Source organism: Sardina pilchardus, chromosome 24 (assembly GCF_963854185.1).
Source record: "Sardina pilchardus chromosome 24, fSarPil1.1, whole genome shotgun sequence".
NCBI classification, from domain to species: Eukaryota; Metazoa; Chordata; class Actinopteri; order Clupeiformes; family Clupeidae; genus Sardina; species Sardina pilchardus.
In genome coordinates this window covers 3,378,627-3,396,015 of record NC_085017.1, presented here as the reverse complement: position 1 = coordinate 3,396,015, position 17,389 = coordinate 3,378,627, and the positions used below count along the sequence as shown (strand labels likewise).

The window sequence follows — 17,389 nt, the reverse complement described above, 5'->3', positions numbered from 1 at the left end:
TCACAAGACTGGTGTCACTTGACTGGCCTGCATGCTTCTTCCCCTCACGTCTCTCATTATTAGGCTACGTGCTTATTCTCTCCATCTTTCTATCTCTCCTTTACTCATATTCTCTCTTTCCCTCTGTCTCATAAGCACACACACCCTACATTCAAATATATTCCTGTGCCTTTGTAGCCTTCAGAACAGCATATGTGTTGAGGTTGATTTATAGCTTACCGCCAATGTTGTTTTTCCTGTGGAAACACTTGTTTCTTTTCGTGTTCACACATCCAAGTATATTTGTGTGGTAACATATGGCATCTGAGACATAATGACTTAGCACTGACACTCAGCCCTCCCCATTAGTCACAACATTGACGCCCAAGTTACCGTCTCAAGTGCGTTTTTTACACACGTTACTCTTTTAATATACATTCTGCAGTAAAACAATGGGCTAGGGCCATGTCCCTGAGTGGTTTCTTCAGTTCAGACATTAAGTCATTTGGGGTTAAATTCAATTTGGAGTTGTTTGGGAGAAAGGAACTGCCCATATCTGAGACACAGAACTGAACTTGGAACTTAGCAGAGGCAGACAGAGTGTAGGAGGGATGATATCAATATCAAAGTCATCATTCGGTTATTAGTTGCATCACTTGAGAGAAAAAGAGACTTTGAGAGAAAGTAACCACAGGAAAATACCAAGCAGCTGATTGACAGAGAGAGAGAGGGAGCACGACAACGACAGGTGACTGTGGACTGCACTGAAGACATAGGAGAGGACTCTGCTTGGTGCATTTTAGAATTGAGAGGAAAATAAGTTGATATTTTCTTCTCAATTGTTTGAGATCAGTCCTTCACTGACGGCTGTTAAAGTTTTGGCTGAGAAAGTTAGAGTAGACCACTGGGAACCAGGTGATCCCCAAAGCAGAAGAGGACTTTTGGAGACTACATACACCAGGTGGACTTTTAACGGTGAAACCATGTCTCAACGCTCCGCACAGCTCTTCCTCCTCTGCTGTCTTCCCCTCGCAGGTCAGCATTCTTGAACTTCTTTATTGGATCGCCGTGAAGTTATTATTTATCATCTAATTTATTTTGTTTAATGAAGCATCACATATGGATTTGTCACACATTTATTCATTTACATCACACCTACATTTATTCACTCACATTTACATTCACCCTTAAGCTTTTATCCAAAGTGACTTACAAATATGAGGAATAACATTCAAACTGTCAGAGGAGACATTTCAGTCATCTGGTTTGCAATATGGAACTAGAGTCTTGTCTAGTTTAGCTTTAGGTTGAATCTCTCTCTCTCTCTCTCTCTCTCTGTGTGTGTGTGTGTGTGTGTGTGTGTGTGTGTGTGTGTGTGTGTGTGTGTTGTGTGTGTGTGTGAGCGTGTTTGTGAGAGAGAGAGAGAGAGAGAGAGAGAGAGAGAGAGAGAGAGAGAAGGGGGGGAGAGAAAGAGTGTGAATGGCACATATGTCTTTGTTTTCCATGTTTGACACTTTGTCAGTTTGTTTGTTTCTATACTGTCTGCATTGTGCCAGTAAGAATGAGTGAATACCAGTTTCCTTGTGATTCGTGTGCCCTAATTTATGTCCTGGCGGTACAGCTGGGCAAATTCAATAATGGATCTTTCCCCACATAGCCTACTGTTTTTGGTGGCTATGCAGAATCAAAGCTTTGGCTCTAGGGGCGCTATTGAGCAATACCTAAAGGTAGAGGGGATTTGCACCTCTCAATACATGGACTCCTGACATTTTCTTCATATAGGCCTACATTTTTTAAGAATATAAAATGTAAACTCAATTTCACTCAAAATTTTAAGTGGTCACCTGCTCTCTCTCTCTCTCTCTCTCTCCCTCCCTCCCTCTCTCTTTCTCTTTGTCCACCCCTCTCTCTCTGTCCATCTCTCAGTGATGTCTCTGCGCTGTTACACCTGTATCTTCCCCTCCATCTCCCCCATGGACTGCCTGAAGTATCCTCAGGAGTGTCCCGTTGGTCAGCGCTGTCTGGCCAGCACTGCCATAGCGTCCCAAGGTGAGCGCGCTAGCAGCATTGGCCCAGGTGCCAGAGGACTCCGCACCTGATCTGGTCCAGAACCCGTATCAGTCTGTGCCAGACTTACATCTTGCTGCATCTAATTATCCTCATTCGTCCCAATAGGTGTAATCAAGTCTGCTTCTCTGTCTATCGTATCTATGCTTTGTCTGTCAGTCTCTCTGTCTGTCTGTCAGTCTCTCTAACTAACTGACTAACGAACAAATGTGAACTAACCCCATGCACTTCTACGAAGGATTCTTTGAGTGCGGTGTCTCATCTTTAGGAAGTCTCTGTCTGCAGTCGCCTGGCTTCTTGTGTCTTTAGTCAAAAGGCCGAGTTGACAAAGTAGATTAGCTTTCAGCCCATATGTATAAAATTCAAAGATGTTCATCTTCATGGTCCCATTTATATACAACAACAATATGCATGACCTACCTTGAATGTTGAGCAGCATGGCATTTTCACATGAAATGTGTATACAATCTCTTCACAATAGATCCATCGTGCAAGTATCTTTACATGAAAAAAATAATCCCTGTATTCTACAGATCCTTTTCCCCCATGAAAATGAGGTCATTGCAGTGTTTGGCTTACTGGATTTAGTTGTCATGTCTGGGCGATATGTAGACCCCCTAGTTGTCGAAACAGATGATTCTGATTGGATCTGTTAAGATCTAGATCTCCATGTCACTCAAGATCAGGCCTGTTCTGATATTAAAGGCACAGTCAGCGAATGTGCAAGATGTCGGTAGCTGACCCCTCTCTCCACACAGGGTTTGGTTTTTGTTTGGGGGACAGGCTGCCCCCACTTGTTTATTTACAGTTTTTTTTTTAACATTGTTACATTATAATTGTTGAATGTGACAAAAAATGTTATGGCCTTGAAATCACCTGACCTTTACTGTAAGATCCGTCCACACCAAAAACTTTAATCATAGACGGGCCCCATACATTCGCACATGGTAGATAGGATTCAATCTTGGCAATTTCACACCTTTAAGCAGTTGTATACACACTTGGCCTTAAATGTGATCTCCCAAGCGTCTCTCGTGTATCAGATCTTACTTCCCTGCACAAGAGCAACAATGCTATCGATAATTACTATGGAAACTCTCATAGTAGGTATAGGGCCCTGGAATAATTCAGATAAATTACTTCAAAAATGGTACTTGCCACTATTTTCGAAATGTCCTTAACAACAGATCTCTAAATTGGTTTGCACTTTGCAAGTTGTTTTGTGTGTTTGTTAGAATGTTCCTGTCACATAAGCATCTCTCAGTGTGGTGGTCACAGTGAGAGGGAAAGAGTCAGTAGGTGTTCCTAATCAAGAGAGTGAAGGGAGAGATTAGCACAGAAATACCTGGGATGCTGTCAAATTATGTCTCAATAGTTTCGAGCACAGCAGGATGTGTGTGTGTGTGTGTGTGTGTGTGTGTGTACAAGAGACAAGAGAGAGGGAAAGAGAGAGAGAGAGTTAGGGTGAGAGAAATAGGTGGAGTGTGTGCATATGTTTGTGTGTGTGTGTCTGTCTGTGCTTGCATATTGTTTATCCAACAGTTTCTATATTAAAGGTACAGTCTGCAATTCTAATTCAATATACTTTCACATAAGTGGTCTGTCCTCTAATGATAACCCTGCAGCGTGTTCAGTAGGTGTAGTGTGTATACAGTCCTGATGGTGAGGAAAAATAGTCGCTCTGCTCCAGGCAATCTACAGATTGCTTCAGGAGGTTAGGATAATGTGATTGCCTGTTGAAGGCTTTTGCCAGAATTGCATGTTCTATCTTTAACTAATCATTACTAAAGAAGGTTAACGCTCTCTCTCGTCTCCTATATATTTTTGTAGGCCAATTGGATTTACTGTATTAAATGAATCTGTGTTATCAATCTGTATGTGAGTCCAGGCATTATAAACGTTTACAGTTACAATGACCAGATAAAGTGGCCAGAGCTAGAGTTGGGACAACTGGAAAGGCACCATGTTGTGACCTAAAGTCAGATGGCTCTGGTGTCTACCTTACTGTGATTGTAAACATTGTAATGTCTAGCACTCTCAAACGGATTAATATCATACAGTAAATCCAATCAGCCTATATAAATACAGTGCAGAACGTAACAGAACAGTTGGAATTGGGTTGTCTGAACTCCATCTACGGCTCTGTGGAGAACAACTCAACATCGCCCCCTCCTGTCTTTGCAGGTAGCCTGCGCCTGGTGCTGTACGAGAGGAGTTGTGCCATGCCTGGCCAGTGTGGCCTGAGTGGGGAGAAACACGCCGCAGGTCTCAACTTCACCTACAGCAACGAGTGCTGCGACACTGACCTGTGCAATGCAGCCACAGGCACTGCTGCCTCCTCCTGGACTGGCCTGGTACTGTGCCTCAGCGCACTCCCCCTGGTGCACCTATTTGGCTGAGTGGGAATAAAGTCAATTCCACACACCTGGTGCTACAGTAGACGAGACATAGGTCTACACATAAACAATCAAAATGGCATGACATATTTTCATAGTTTAAATATAACGGGTGTGTTTTAGGCTGAAGCAAACTAACTTCCCTATTAAACAAGGCACATGCATATGTAGCCTATGAGGAAACGAGGGGGTTGAAAATACACTGAGGAACAAAATAACCATAATGGCCACTATCGCTGCTTGGTTGCAATCTCTAGTTGCACTGTGAGCTTTTTTTAAAACTCATTCTGCTTTTGCTGGTATCCTATTACCAAATCGACTAATTCATAGCAATAACAACCACACTTGGTACTTGGACTTATTAACTTATTCAATAGCAGTGTACTCATCATAAGTTGGTATAGCTAGAAAGCATGACACCTCAGCTGACATCATAACTTACCCATCCTACTAGTAGTGTGAACACACTACTCACCTTTTAAATGTGCTCTATGCAATGTTATGTGCATTCTAAGCTAGAACATTTTTTGCCACATACAGCAAACATCTTCTCACAATCCGCTAGCTGCCTGTCCACGGAATACACTATACAGTAGACAGCCCAGGCTACACAAACGGCAACAAAAACAGCCTGGTCCAACCTGGACCATGAAACATAGCAAACTGTTCTAGCCAATCACCGGTGAGATGCGCGTTCATGTCAATTTCAATTGCACGGGAGGGAGAACAGCAGCAGTAACGTTCCCCAACCGTGCTTAAAGAACCTTTAATAAGTAACTCATTAAGAATTGGGTCTGTGTAACGAAGACATTTTGGAGTTAACGTACTAGAACATAAAAATATACACACAGAGAAGAAATAATGTGAAAAATTCAATGACTTTTATGACATTGTTACAAAAGATTAATGTAATCATTTTATCCACAGTGTCAGTGTCAACTTTATTTAGTCTTTAGCCATTATTTCAGAGATGGAAGAAAAAACCCTGTCAAAGTCCTGTTTTCTGTCTGCAAACTCAGCAACTGACAATGATCTTGAAAATGTGTGTGTGATGACACTGTTCTATGAAATTCAACAGTCTACAACAATCTTATTAAAATGACTTACATAATTAAATTAAAGTCTTTGTGTGTGTGTGTGTGTGTGTGTGTGTGTGTGTGTGTGTGTGTGTGTGTGTGTGTGTGTGTGTGTGTGTTGCGTGTATCTGAACTAGGCCCCCCAAAATGGGGTTGATGAAGGGAGAACTTCATCAATAACAACAAAAGAAATCCTCCACACAATGATGATGACAGTACAAGAAATGTGCAGAAGTATTGGTCTTTAAATTGACCTTCTATTCATTAATATGAGATAACTTTATACCTTGTCATGATTTTTTGTTTTCAGGAGCAGTAACCATGAGATACCAAACATAATGCTTGCAACAAGAAACCGGGAGAAAATGCATTTTGACTCCTTGTCCTTTTTATCACACCTGCAATCTCTGTTGTCAACCTGTAAAAAACACCTGATCTTCCTGCACCTTAACCTCTTTTCATCTCAGCAAACAGGTTTGAGTCTGAAAATAAAAGCAGATCTTGGAGAGGATCCAGCGCATACTCATAGAAACATTATACCCGTGCAATAACAAAAGGATGGGCATTAACTCTGAGAAAGGCTAGGAAGAAAAATACAGGTTCAACTTCACTATGTGACAACACACACACACGCACACACAGACACACACACACACACAGACACACACACACACATATCATGTCTTCCTGCAGAGGAAGGGAGAGAGAGGGGGAGAAGAGGTAATACAGTAAATCTAGTATCATAACAACATGCTGAAAACCAGGACGAGTAAAACTGAGTTCAAGAGGACCTTCTTCAGACTGTATTCACTGCATCATCTTCATCCACTTCAGTAAACAGATGCTACTCTGCCTTTGGGCTTAACTATGTTTATATGTACGCATATACTCATTAACATAAGGACTGAGTGCATTGTAGCTTTCCCACTCCTTCATACTGTGCCTGATAACTCAATGAACAGGTGAATGTCCCCACAGTGACTGCTAATTAAGGTCATTAGTCCTTAAATGCTTGTCATGCTGTCAAATTATCTCTAAAAATAGCTGAGAACACAGCAGGCTCTTCTTGAGAATAACAGAGGAGGGAGGGAGGGAGAGGCAGGTTATTTTCTGCCTTTCAACATCACTAAATGTAACAGCTTGTGATGTCTTTACACTTGAATTAGTATGGCAAGTGTCATTCAAAAACTAAAGCTATGAAGATACAATACTTGTTTTGTTTTGCTACTTTGGAAATGGCATGATAATGCCATGATATAACCATGATATTATCATACTCAACGATTGCAGGAATGTAAAAATAACATAACGTAAACGTAAAGAATAAAACCAATATGTTGACATATCATTTCTCCAATTTGAAATGTAAATAAGAAAGTGTGTACTGTGACCTAACTGTAGAAACACAAGAGTAATAGTGAGGTGTGATTCTGATGTTGGCATCAAAAGCAGTTAACCTCACAATTGGTGGCCAGAGGTTTACCACAAACACACTGTGGTGGTTCTACAGAATGACTGGCACACACACATGCTTCCTGTTGGGTGGGACCTCAGGTTCACCAAAACAATTTCAATAGGACAGAATGTGTTGGTACCATCCCTTAGGTCAGTCACTTCCTGTTGGTGTAGGCCAATGACAATGTATAAAGAGAGAGACACTGCATTTCCCACTGTTCCGTATGCAGTCATTGATGTAAGCGTGTCACCCCAACCCTTAGGACCTTGGGAAGTCCCTACTGTAATCTTGTGCTCTACTAACCTCATCACCTCAAACACTCAACGTGACTCTAACGGAATGAGTCAAAAAATTACCTACTCGCTCAACACAAACAGAAGTTAGGGGTTAGGGTGAGTCCCACCTCAGGGTAATGTGCTGCAGAGTAAATGACAGAATGTTAAGAGGCGAGTCTAAAAAGTAACTCTCAACTCTTAAGAAGAGATTGTGATTCACTACACTTGGGTATTCAGATCCAGTACTTTGAAAAGCACTCAGCACCGGGCTTGGCTGCAGAGAGAAATACAAGGCTGACTGGTGCAAAATTGATAAGATGCATGTCCTGTAATTATCCCAATGCAGACTTGGATCCGATACATAATCTGCATTGCAACCCCATCTGTACTCTCTTTGTCCCCCTGTCCTTGTAGACTGTATAACCTGAAGAGGCTGAAAGGGGTTCAAGATCTTAAATTAACACACTCATATAAACATGCATTTGTAGTGTCCGTCAAAGTGGCTTGCACGTGGTCCAACGCTAAACAAGTTCATTGTTCCAGCGATGACTAATGATATACATAGTTTCCCGTGCTTGTGCGCTCACATACGTGTGGCTGTGCACAAACCGATACAGCACCCGTTCACAATAAGAGGAAGTGAAGACAGGCCTTGGGCCTAAAACAACGCACGATGACCACAACCAGCGAAGCTAAAAATGAGTCAGTTGGTTTCAGTACTGCCTCTATCTCCGGAAAGCAGGCTTACTCACATAAAGCTACAGTGAGTGATTGAGCCTGAGCTCTACTAGCACCCTGCTTACTGGGGATTCTGTGTGTTCTGTATTAGACTGTGTGTGAACTGGAGAAGCTGAAGGCCTTTATCTGTTTTTGTGCTGTGCTGTTGTTGCTGAATTTACATATAACATAACGGTATAAAAACTGAAACAAACATGTTTTCCTCACAAAAAAATGTTTTATTTTGAAATTTCCTCACATGAAAAAGTCACATTACTCTGATCATATAAAAATGTTAGAAACAATATTTTGATTGTCAACAGGCCATCCATCAAATCTACCTACGTATGTTAAAGCATACTAATTCAATGCAATACAACTGTGTTTGTGTATGTCATTGATATGAGTCTCTGATATCATCTAAAAATGTGTAAAATAGTTACAAAAAACAATTACAGTTATCACGCCTCTAAAGCAACTTGGTCCTTTACAATATACAGTTTTGGCCACTTCATATAAGACACCATGCTTGGTTTTTTTTTTATCAGACCTTGGTCCATTTGTGCATGTACTCATGCACTGTGCTTATAAGATATCTTAAATACTAACATAATTGGTAACACTTTACTTGACGGGTTCATTCATAACACATTCATAACAGCTGTCATGAACTGCACATGAAGCATTCATGACTGATTCATGAAACGTGACTCAACATTCATACCAACACTTTCATGAATGTGGAAGACAAATCGACGAAAACTTGTCAAAATAAAAGTCCAACAATCTAGTAATCCATATACAGGGTATTATGAATCCTCTCCAGCGTTTGTAAACATCTCATGAATAGTCTACTTCAAATGTTGCTTTACTATACAAGTTGTGAAGTATTCATCATACTGCAGTGAACTAGGCTACTGACCATTTGTGGACCTCTGAATGGTTGGACATTCCTGTTTTATATCTATCTATAGACAATTTTGCATTCTTCAGAGGTTACTATCATAAAATAAACAAACAGACAAACTAAATTCTCCTGGACACTGGACTTCCCCGTTGACTAAGATGTGACATGATCAGGTTGGCTAAAACAAAAAAGACAGCAATGCTCCATTGCGATTGTTGGACTTTTATTTTGACAAGTTTTTGACGTTTTGTCTTCCACATTCATGAAAGGGTTGGTATGAATGTTGAGTCATGCTTCATGAAATAGTCATGAATGCTTCATGTGCAGTTTATGACAGCTGTTATGAATGTGTTATGAACGAACCCGTCAAGTAAAGTGTTACCACATAATTCAGTCATGATTTCATTGGTAAAAATTGGCTACTTGGAATGGTGCATTAAACAAGCAAAAGGCTTAAACCAATTTTAACATTTTAAACTTAAACTGACAAACACACCTCCTTTTTCACATCAGTGCTAACACACAAGATAAAAAAAGTAGAGGCTAATGTCATCACGATCTTCAAAAACGAATGATGTTGTGAGGTGCACTTCGGTGATACTGCTTCTAAAGACCTTTACTTTTACCTGATGGAAGGGGGTTAACAGTCCTTAACCTCACCAGCCTTAATAACAGAGACCTGGAAATCACTCATTGGACATCTATGCCAGTATAAAAAAAGCAACAGACACTGTGGCACGGTTTCAACATTGGGGTTAATCTAAAGGCACCTCACAGCATGTCTAGGAAGTAGGGAGAGACAGAGGATTGAAGGATTTTTAGCCTATCAGGCTAACTAGACCTTGCTTGCACAGTAAGCTCTTACTTTGTGCTCTTATCAAAAGACAACAAACCACAGTGTATAGTTTGAGTGACTGACATCAGAAACATGCATTAAAATGTGCCTACACATGAATAGTCATTCAGTTCTCAGGAACTCAGGAATCTTCCTTCACTGCCATTTGACAGAGAATGGGTGAGGTTTTTAGACAACAGAAAAAGGAAGCCAAGGTCTGTGGCAATAGCTTCCTGTGGTTAACTGCTCACTGTTACGCCCTATCATGAGCAGCTAACGTTAGCTCCAAGCCTACCCTGGCTTTGTCTTCTTCCTAGGGACAGGTTTAGGAGCACTAACTGTTTTAACCAGCAGATGTGACTAAATAAACGCCTACGCTACACATAAAGTATAGGAAGTAGCAGAGGTCCTATGGAATATGGTGTGCAGGCTACAAAGAGTTTCCATGTGTCTGTGAGTGTGTTTGTGTGTGGATATGTCTAGCTGTGTGCGTGTGTGTGTGTGTGTGTGTGTGTGTGTGTGTGTGTGTGTGTCCCTGGCTGCATAGGTGTGTGCACAACCCGTATGCCTGGTTCTCAAGGACGTTGACAAATGTCTTAATTTGCATAGAGGGAAATGATATGACGCTTTTTTTTTCAAAACATTAGATAAAATATGTGTTTTCAAAGGTTACACCGAGGACACATTTGACAAAACAATGAAAACACACTAGTCATTTAGAGCTGGCAATGCACTGTTAGATTAAGCTCGAGCTATGCTTAAACAAGTCTATGAGAGTAAGCACATGATATGAAAGTGAGATTTCCTTGACCTGAGACGCCTGGACCAGGAGAGCAGTCCCCTCTCTCTTTAGTACATTAGTGGAGAGAGAGAGATATATTAGACCGGCTAATGGGTTTATCTGGACACGACATAAACAAATGAACTGAGAAATATACATTACTATGATCTGTAGGTGACTGTGTGTGTTGTGTGTGTGTGTGTTTGTGTAGGTGGGGGAGGATGCATATAACATGCAAAACACTTTTTCAATTGAACTTTTAGCCTTGTGTGATGACTTTGCACACGAGATCTGAAATGTTTCCCCTTCAAAGACCCGCCTTTGAAATTTTTGGAGTGTATGTTTATATACAAATATGAGTGAGTAAGGGGTTGTTATTATGTATGTATATATTATACGGCTCTCTGGAATGCAGAGGGAGCTCCCATTCACTTTGAATGGGCCTCCCCAACGTTCTGAGGTCAGTTATTTTTGTATAATGACCGCTCCGAAAGTATAATGACCGCTGCCAATGGCAACGGGTTCACTCTGCATATAGATCGGTAACGGCTGATTGAAAAGTTATTCATTGACTTTTTACATAAACGTTTGTCTCCCTTTTCTCTTATTGGCAAGTAGCCGTATAATAAGCGCGATAATGTATAGAATGCTGGTCATTATCGGAAAATAGTACCTTCAGGCGAAACAAGACCCCTCCGCTTCAAGTCGGGGTCCTGTTCGCCCTATCGGTCCTTATTTTCTGATAATGACCAGCGTTCTATACATTATCCCTTACATATTCTAGTGTGTGTGTTTGCGTGTCTGTGCATGTCTATGTGCTTCTGTTTAAAAGTGGTGTGTGTGTGTGTGTGTGTATGTGTGTGTGTGTGTTTTCATGTCCTGTCTGATCCCATCCTCAGCCTACTTGAGAGCTTTGGCCACGGAAGCGTAAGCGAAGTGGATCTCGGGATCGGTGGGGCAGGTGGAGGAGAACTCTTCTCTGGCGTACGCCGCGTCCAGGTACCGCCACAGGTTGGCCAGGGTGCGCGGGATTGAGAAGTTCCTGCACTTCAAACACACCACCTGCGGATGGAGGAGTTATATTATTAAAAAGTTATCTATGTTAAAGCACCTGTATGTGTGTGTGTGTGTGTGTGTGTGTGTGTGTGTGTGAAATAGGAAGGAGAGAGGGAGAGAGAGAGAGAGACATATACAATATGTGCATTCTTTCTCAAATAATAGGAAAAAATCTCATTCAATAATTTGACAAACAAATATTGAAACAAATATTGCTTTCAAAGTACAGTAATTTGGGAGGTAAATATGCACAATCCTTATCAGACACAATTTGCCATTGACTGTAAGGTAAACTAAATAGTCTTTTCACCTTGACAATGTGCAGCTTGGGAAGCAGGTTGCAGTCTGCCAGAGTAAGGTCCTGACCATCGAGGAAGGGGCGCGAAGAGGAAGTGACATCATCGGCGCTGTTCTCATCAATTTCGTCAGGAAGCGGGGAGCCAAGGTAGTCGTCTAATTTCTTCAGCGCCTTCAGCAGGCCTTTCTCGAGATCTGACAGACGTGAGAGAGTGAGAGAGTAAGAAACCGAAAGAGAGGCAAGCATAAAGCTACTAAGACCTGAGAGGATTGACCTAGCAACTCTGCTCATTTTGTCATGTTTCATCACAGGTTTGTTTTAACCTAAAGGTCATATAGCAGGTTTTAACCCAAAGGTGATATACAGTAGCATGTCAATATTGTTTCAGAGATGGTTAACCACACCATGGTTTTCACACGTGTGTGTGTGTGTGTGTGTGTGTGTGTGTGTGTGTGTGTGTGTGTGTGTGTGTGTGTGTGTGTGTGTGTGTGTGTGTGTGTGTGTGTGTGTGTGTGTGTGTGTGTGTGTGTGTGTCTGTTTGTGCACTTCACTTACTATCATTCAGACCAGGGTTGGAGTTCTTGACGTAGGCCGAGAACTTGGCAAAGACATCCACACCGGCGCCGTTAGATTCTGGGTTGCGGGCTGCTAGCCGGGGGTACCTAAGGTGGAATGGGGGTAATGACAAAGATAGGGGAGGAAGTAATCATGGGTAATCATGTTGATCATGGCGAAAGTATGGATGAATGAATGAATGAATGACTGATGACTGACTGACTGACTGACAGACTGATTGATTGATTGATTGATTGATTGATTGATTGATTGATTGATTGATTGATTGATTGAATGAATGAATGAATGAATGAATGAATGAATGAATGAATGAATGAATGAATGAATGAAGTAGTGTACTTTGGGGGGCAGAGGTTGTCCTCCAGGAACTCCTCGATCTTGTTGGTGTCGGTCTTCACCTCCGACCCGTACAGCAGGAAGGGTGGCTGAGCACCTGGGGCCAGGTCTTTCAGGACCTCTGGCTTTCTGCACACAGCACGCACAGCAGAGAGGACATTGAGAACAGATGTCTTAAAATCTGAGGATGCAAAAGCAACTTACAAGATACATCAACTGACCAAATCATCAGTACTCACTGCTGATTGGCAATGACCTTTTCCCTAGTTATTTCTGGCTTGACTAAACAACACACATAGTAGATTTCAGTATGACTGATAATCACAGAATATTTTATTTCTCTCCCCCATTTTGTGGGCCAATAAATGAATGGTCAACACATGGATGCAGATGCAAATACTCTTAAACAGCTTCAAACTGATGAGGGTTGTGTGTCCATATAGAATTTTATTTTTCAGTTGTTCATATATAAGATGACAATGCCTAAAGATAAAAGCACTGCACCCAGTATCTTGATTCCGAGTGCTCATGCTTTTGTGCAGCTGCTCTCAGTGCTTCTAGCTAAGAAAAATCTCTGAACTTTCCTGAAAGGCGCTTGTGTCATCACAAAGGGACGATGCTAGTATTTCATACAATGGTGGTTGCAGAGCCATATAGATATCTATATGGCTCTGGGTGGTTGTAACTAGTAGTCAAAATGTTGTCATAGAAACAAACAAATAATCTCCACCATTTTCCCACCAGCACATTCAGCCAGAGAAAAACGCTTATGGACACATGTCCTTAAAAACTGGCAAATCCCTGTATAACAAGCTACACTGGCAACATCTGAGTTTGGATCAGTTGATTCATGGCCATTAGAGGGATGAAGGCCACTACAAAGCGAGATTACTTTCTTATCCAGGTAGCTTCAAGAGTGACCACTCATCTCAAAAGAACACATCACAGTGTTCTTTAGATAAGTGGTTACTCCTGAAGTTTCCAGCATAAGCCGGTAACTTCCCTTTGTAGTGCACCTCTCTGGCTCAGTCACAGCTCTTCACTGGCCAGTCACTATGTGTAGGGATGGACTGACCTCCTCATGTCCACGGTGGTGACGTTGAAGGTGACCCCTTTCAGCCACAGCACCATGAAGAGTCGCTGGGAGAAAGGACAGTTCCCAATGCTCTGGCCATCGCTGCCAGCCTGGAGAGCAGAGAGGTGTCTATTGGTAAAGGTGACCCAAGCCATTGGCAAAAGGCATTTGCTATGAACAACATGTGAATGCACTCCTCAGTGTGTACCTCTCTGTTAGGGCAAAGGCTAAATCAACAGTTCGGTTTCACTGTGGTAGCCTACTGAATATATCAAATCTCAAGGTTGTTGAGGTTTGAGCACAACAGCCTATCAAATTAGACCCTTTCCCTCCACACTCCTGAGGCACCTTGTTGATTGGCTGGGTTTGTTTATGCAGCCATCATGTGCCTTTACCATAGCCTACAGAGCCTAGACAGTAGACAAACACCTGAAACTTTTTGAACACCCTGAAATTACCATGAATTGCATATTGTAGCCTACATTTAACAGGTGTGTGAAAGATGAATTTCAGAAATACTCAACACATTATATGCCTAACTTCATCTTCTCATCATTTAGATTCATTACTCATCTACTTAGATGGACCTTAGAGCTTTCCATTTGTTTAATGGCCTTGGTGTTCGAAAGCAGACGTTGGACATGTCTTAATGCGATTAATTTAGGGGCGCGTCTCTATTTTTTTTGTAGGCCACCTAGACTAGTTGGTGGTTGTGTCCGTTTCCTCTCTGCTGAACTGTAGCAGGTTGGGTCGTATAGCAGGAGACCGGATATCAGGGTGTAGAGGGGAATCGCGACAAAGAAGCTTTATGCGTAAAGAAAATAATTTAGAAATATATAATCTCTCAGACAGTGGACCTTATGTGAGCGACTTTGGACACCGGAAGAGTATATATTTTGCTTTTCCACGCACACGACAACGCCCAAACCATAAGATACTATAAATAGACTAGAGAATTCATCTGAACTCCAGGCAAGTTAGCCTATATCCAGCCTTTAAATACTCCCAATGGACACAATGCAAACACTTGACAGAAATATCCAAAGACGTCTTCATCTCACAGAAACGACTCGAAGTAACAGTGGTAAACTGTTTAAACATGTCAAAGTGTTCAAAAGATGTAGACTATGCAATCTCCCGATATTGTGAAGATAACTTATCATGTTTATAAAACGCCAAGGTAAACAGATTTGTCTCAAAACACTGTGTCTAACTGATCAACAGTCACATCTTCATCCACCATGCTACCATGACGTAATCTTTCCAGTGGTAATTAAGAAGTTACAAAGTAGGCTAATGGCCGCCATATCAACTTAGTAGGTTACAGTTTCCGACTTCATTGTCATTCACTTGTCATTCCGCTTACCTTCACAAAGAGTTCAACTTGAGGTTCGTCGCTCATGGTGTCTCGTCACACTTTAACGCAACTTTGGGAAAAGGCAGAGAAGTAGACTTATTATAGCTAGTTCTATGCGGTAACACCCATGAAACAGTCCGAGCAGAAAGGAAACAAAGATGCACCCTGTTCATTTGACAGTCTTTGACAGTGAAAAAGCGCTTCACCTACCCTTAGGCGGCGGGGATAAGGGTGTGCTGTGCAATCTTCCGCAAAGTGCCTGACAGCAGCAAGACAATAAGCAAAAAAGAAAGCAACGACAGATGAGAGGCACCAACGTGACAGTAGCCTACGTAGAATCCGATATAATGCTGCTGTGTGGATTTAGGAAGATGAGACCGGCTGAATTCGTCGTAATACGCCTTCTTTATTTCCCTCCCTTTCACAAATTCAGCCGAGGCAACAGTCATTCCCCCATTTCCTGCCGCGTCCGAGCGAGAGAGGGCCCTGCACAAGGTAGCCTATACCGACCTTACCGTCATAGACGCTCAGTGATGCACACAAAAGCCTAATTGAATTCAGAATTAAATTTAATTAAGCTACAGGCTAAATGAGTGAATGTACGTGAAATTACACTGTAGACGATCATTGATAACGTCGACGGGTTTCCAGAAGGATAACAGACAGATTATGACTAGCTGGAGCCAACTGCTCCCTAATCGGATGTAATTGTGCACCCAAGCGTGTACTTAAGTTAATGTTGTTAGAAAGAATCACTCAGAACTGTAGACCTATTCTGATATGTAGCCTACCGCCACCATGATCATTATCCGTTTTATTCATAGTAGGCCTAGCCTATGTTGAAGGCTAACCATCATAGGTGTTGGTAAAACTTACAGAGAAAAATATTACCCGCATGCATCATGTCGGCTATATGTGTTTGAATGTTATTATCATTTCAAGTAATTATATAATAAGTGCATTTGCATAGTCTGAACTATGAAGGAGTTTGCATATAAGGCTGCAACCTCCTAAACCTAACCCCAACCCTTACCAATAGCCTATCTCTGGTTTTTACTACAAGTAAATTGATATAATACTGTGGACTCGTTTCTTTGCATACGGAAAACATGGAAAGATATTTATATTTTCATTGATAACTTAATTCAGTGAAATCATTTAGTGCTTTTTCCATGTTTTGTATTGGGCCTAGGCCCTACTGTAAGCCTACCCTAGATGGCGCCATAGTTCTGTAGTTGTGAACTGGGTGGGGCTCTGCTCGTTCCATTATTTCAAAGTTTTCGCAGCTCTTTGATGCACACCAAGGGTCTGCAACTTTTTTTCCCCTCCAAGAGCTACTTTGATGAAATGAACATGGCCGAGAGCTACTATTTTTTTCAAGGCTAGTAGCATGTATTCACATAGCTGATCTCCACCCAAAATAGCTGAACAACTTTTGTAGGCCTATGCGTTTTAACTCTTCTTTCAACTCTTTTTAGGTTGTGAATTTGTTTTGATAGGAATTGTATAAAGTTTATTAAGTGGCTTTGATATCAAATTCGCAAACATTTTCTTTGAACTTTTTTTTAGAGGTACTCAGAAACAGGTGGGGAGCTATAGCTGCGAGTAACCTGTTGGAGACCCTTGGTCCACTCCGCTAGTGCGTTCATGCTGCTGGGAAGTGGGAAGGTTCTCACTCCCCACATCCGAAGTGATGGCATTCTATGCATGAAACTATGGGAAGTTCCCAGTTCAGGTATGACAAACACACCCTAAACTCTAGAATTCTCCCACTTCCCAGTTGCTCATGAACGCACCATGCATTCATGCGGCTGGGAAGTGGGAAGGTTCCCATTTCTAAACTCCCCACATCCAAAGTAAGAGCATTCACTATGTTGAGAGACGTCAACTTCAGAGCTCTCCCAAAGCCCACATGTCAAAAGTTCCTTGTTCAGACTAAAACGTTTTAAGTGTAGTGTCCCACACAGCTGTCAATTACACACACTGTCGTATGATCATTTTAAAAAGTAAACTTTAGAAATGGCTTGCATAGCATCAACATTACACTCAGCTCTGAATGATCCAGTAAGTATCTTTCTGCAAATGGAAGAAGTAGCCTACATCTTTACTGAAAATCAGTGAAATTACAGCAGGCTGAATGTATGAATGATGAATGATTCAGCGTAGGAGTAAAAGTTGATACATTTTTTTTTTAAAAAAAAG

The 17,389-nt window shown here is 41.6% G+C and overlaps 2 protein-coding genes across 2 annotated transcripts; one reads left to right on the top strand and one right to left on the bottom strand.

The window, feature by feature from the left end:
* Positions 1-218: 218 nt before the first annotated feature.
* LOC134072391 (protein Bouncer-like) lies at positions 219-5,552 on the top strand. The gene is made up of 3 exons (XM_062529040.1): positions 219-1,014; positions 1,906-2,028; positions 4,231-5,552. The coding sequence occupies exons 1-3, from the start codon at positions 963-965 to the stop codon at positions 4,443-4,445; spliced, it is 390 nt and encodes a 129-aa protein (XP_062385024.1). The 5' UTR covers positions 219-962; the 3' UTR covers positions 4,446-5,552.
* Positions 5,553-8,184: 2,632 nt separating this feature from the next.
* On the bottom strand, positions 8,185-15,645 carry clic1 (chloride intracellular channel 1). The gene is made up of 7 exons (XM_062529038.1): positions 15,398-15,645; positions 15,197-15,257; positions 13,831-13,940; positions 12,759-12,884; positions 12,399-12,505; positions 11,856-12,037; positions 8,185-11,551 (listed from the first exon to the last, which is right to left on the bottom strand). The coding sequence occupies exons 2-7, from the start codon at positions 15,230-15,232 to the stop codon at positions 11,390-11,392; spliced, it is 723 nt and encodes a 240-aa protein (XP_062385022.1). The 5' UTR covers positions 15,233-15,257; positions 15,398-15,645; the 3' UTR covers positions 8,185-11,389.
* Positions 15,646-17,389: the final 1,744 nt, after the last annotated feature.

What these genes read in the sequence shown, in the direction of transcription:
- LOC134072391 (XM_062529040.1), top strand. Translation starts at nt 963, where the DNA reads ATGTCTCAACGCTCCGCACAGCTCTTCCTCCTCTGCTGTCTTCCCCTC. An exon ending in CTGCTGTCTTCCCCTCGCAG is followed by an intron (nt 1,015 to 1,905) that starts GTCAGCATTCTT and finishes TCCATCTCTCAG; the next exon opens with TGATGTCTCTGCGCTGTTAC. An exon ending in CACTGCCATAGCGTCCCAAG is followed by an intron (nt 2,029 to 4,230) that starts GTGAGCGCGCTA and finishes CTGTCTTTGCAG; the next exon opens with GTAGCCTGCGCCTGGTGCTG.
- clic1 (XM_062529038.1), bottom strand. Translation starts at nt 15,232, where the DNA reads ATGAGCGACGAACCTCAAGTTGAACTCTTTGTGAAG. An exon ending in AAGTTGAACTCTTTGTGAAG is followed by an intron (nt 13,941 to 15,196) that starts GTAAGCGGAATG and finishes TCTGCTCTCCAG; the next exon opens with GCTGGCAGCGATGGCCAGAG. An exon ending in GACAACCTCTGCCCCCCAAA is followed by an intron (nt 12,506 to 12,758) that starts GTACACTACTTC and finishes ATTCCACCTTAG; the next exon opens with GTACCCCCGGCTAGCAGCCC.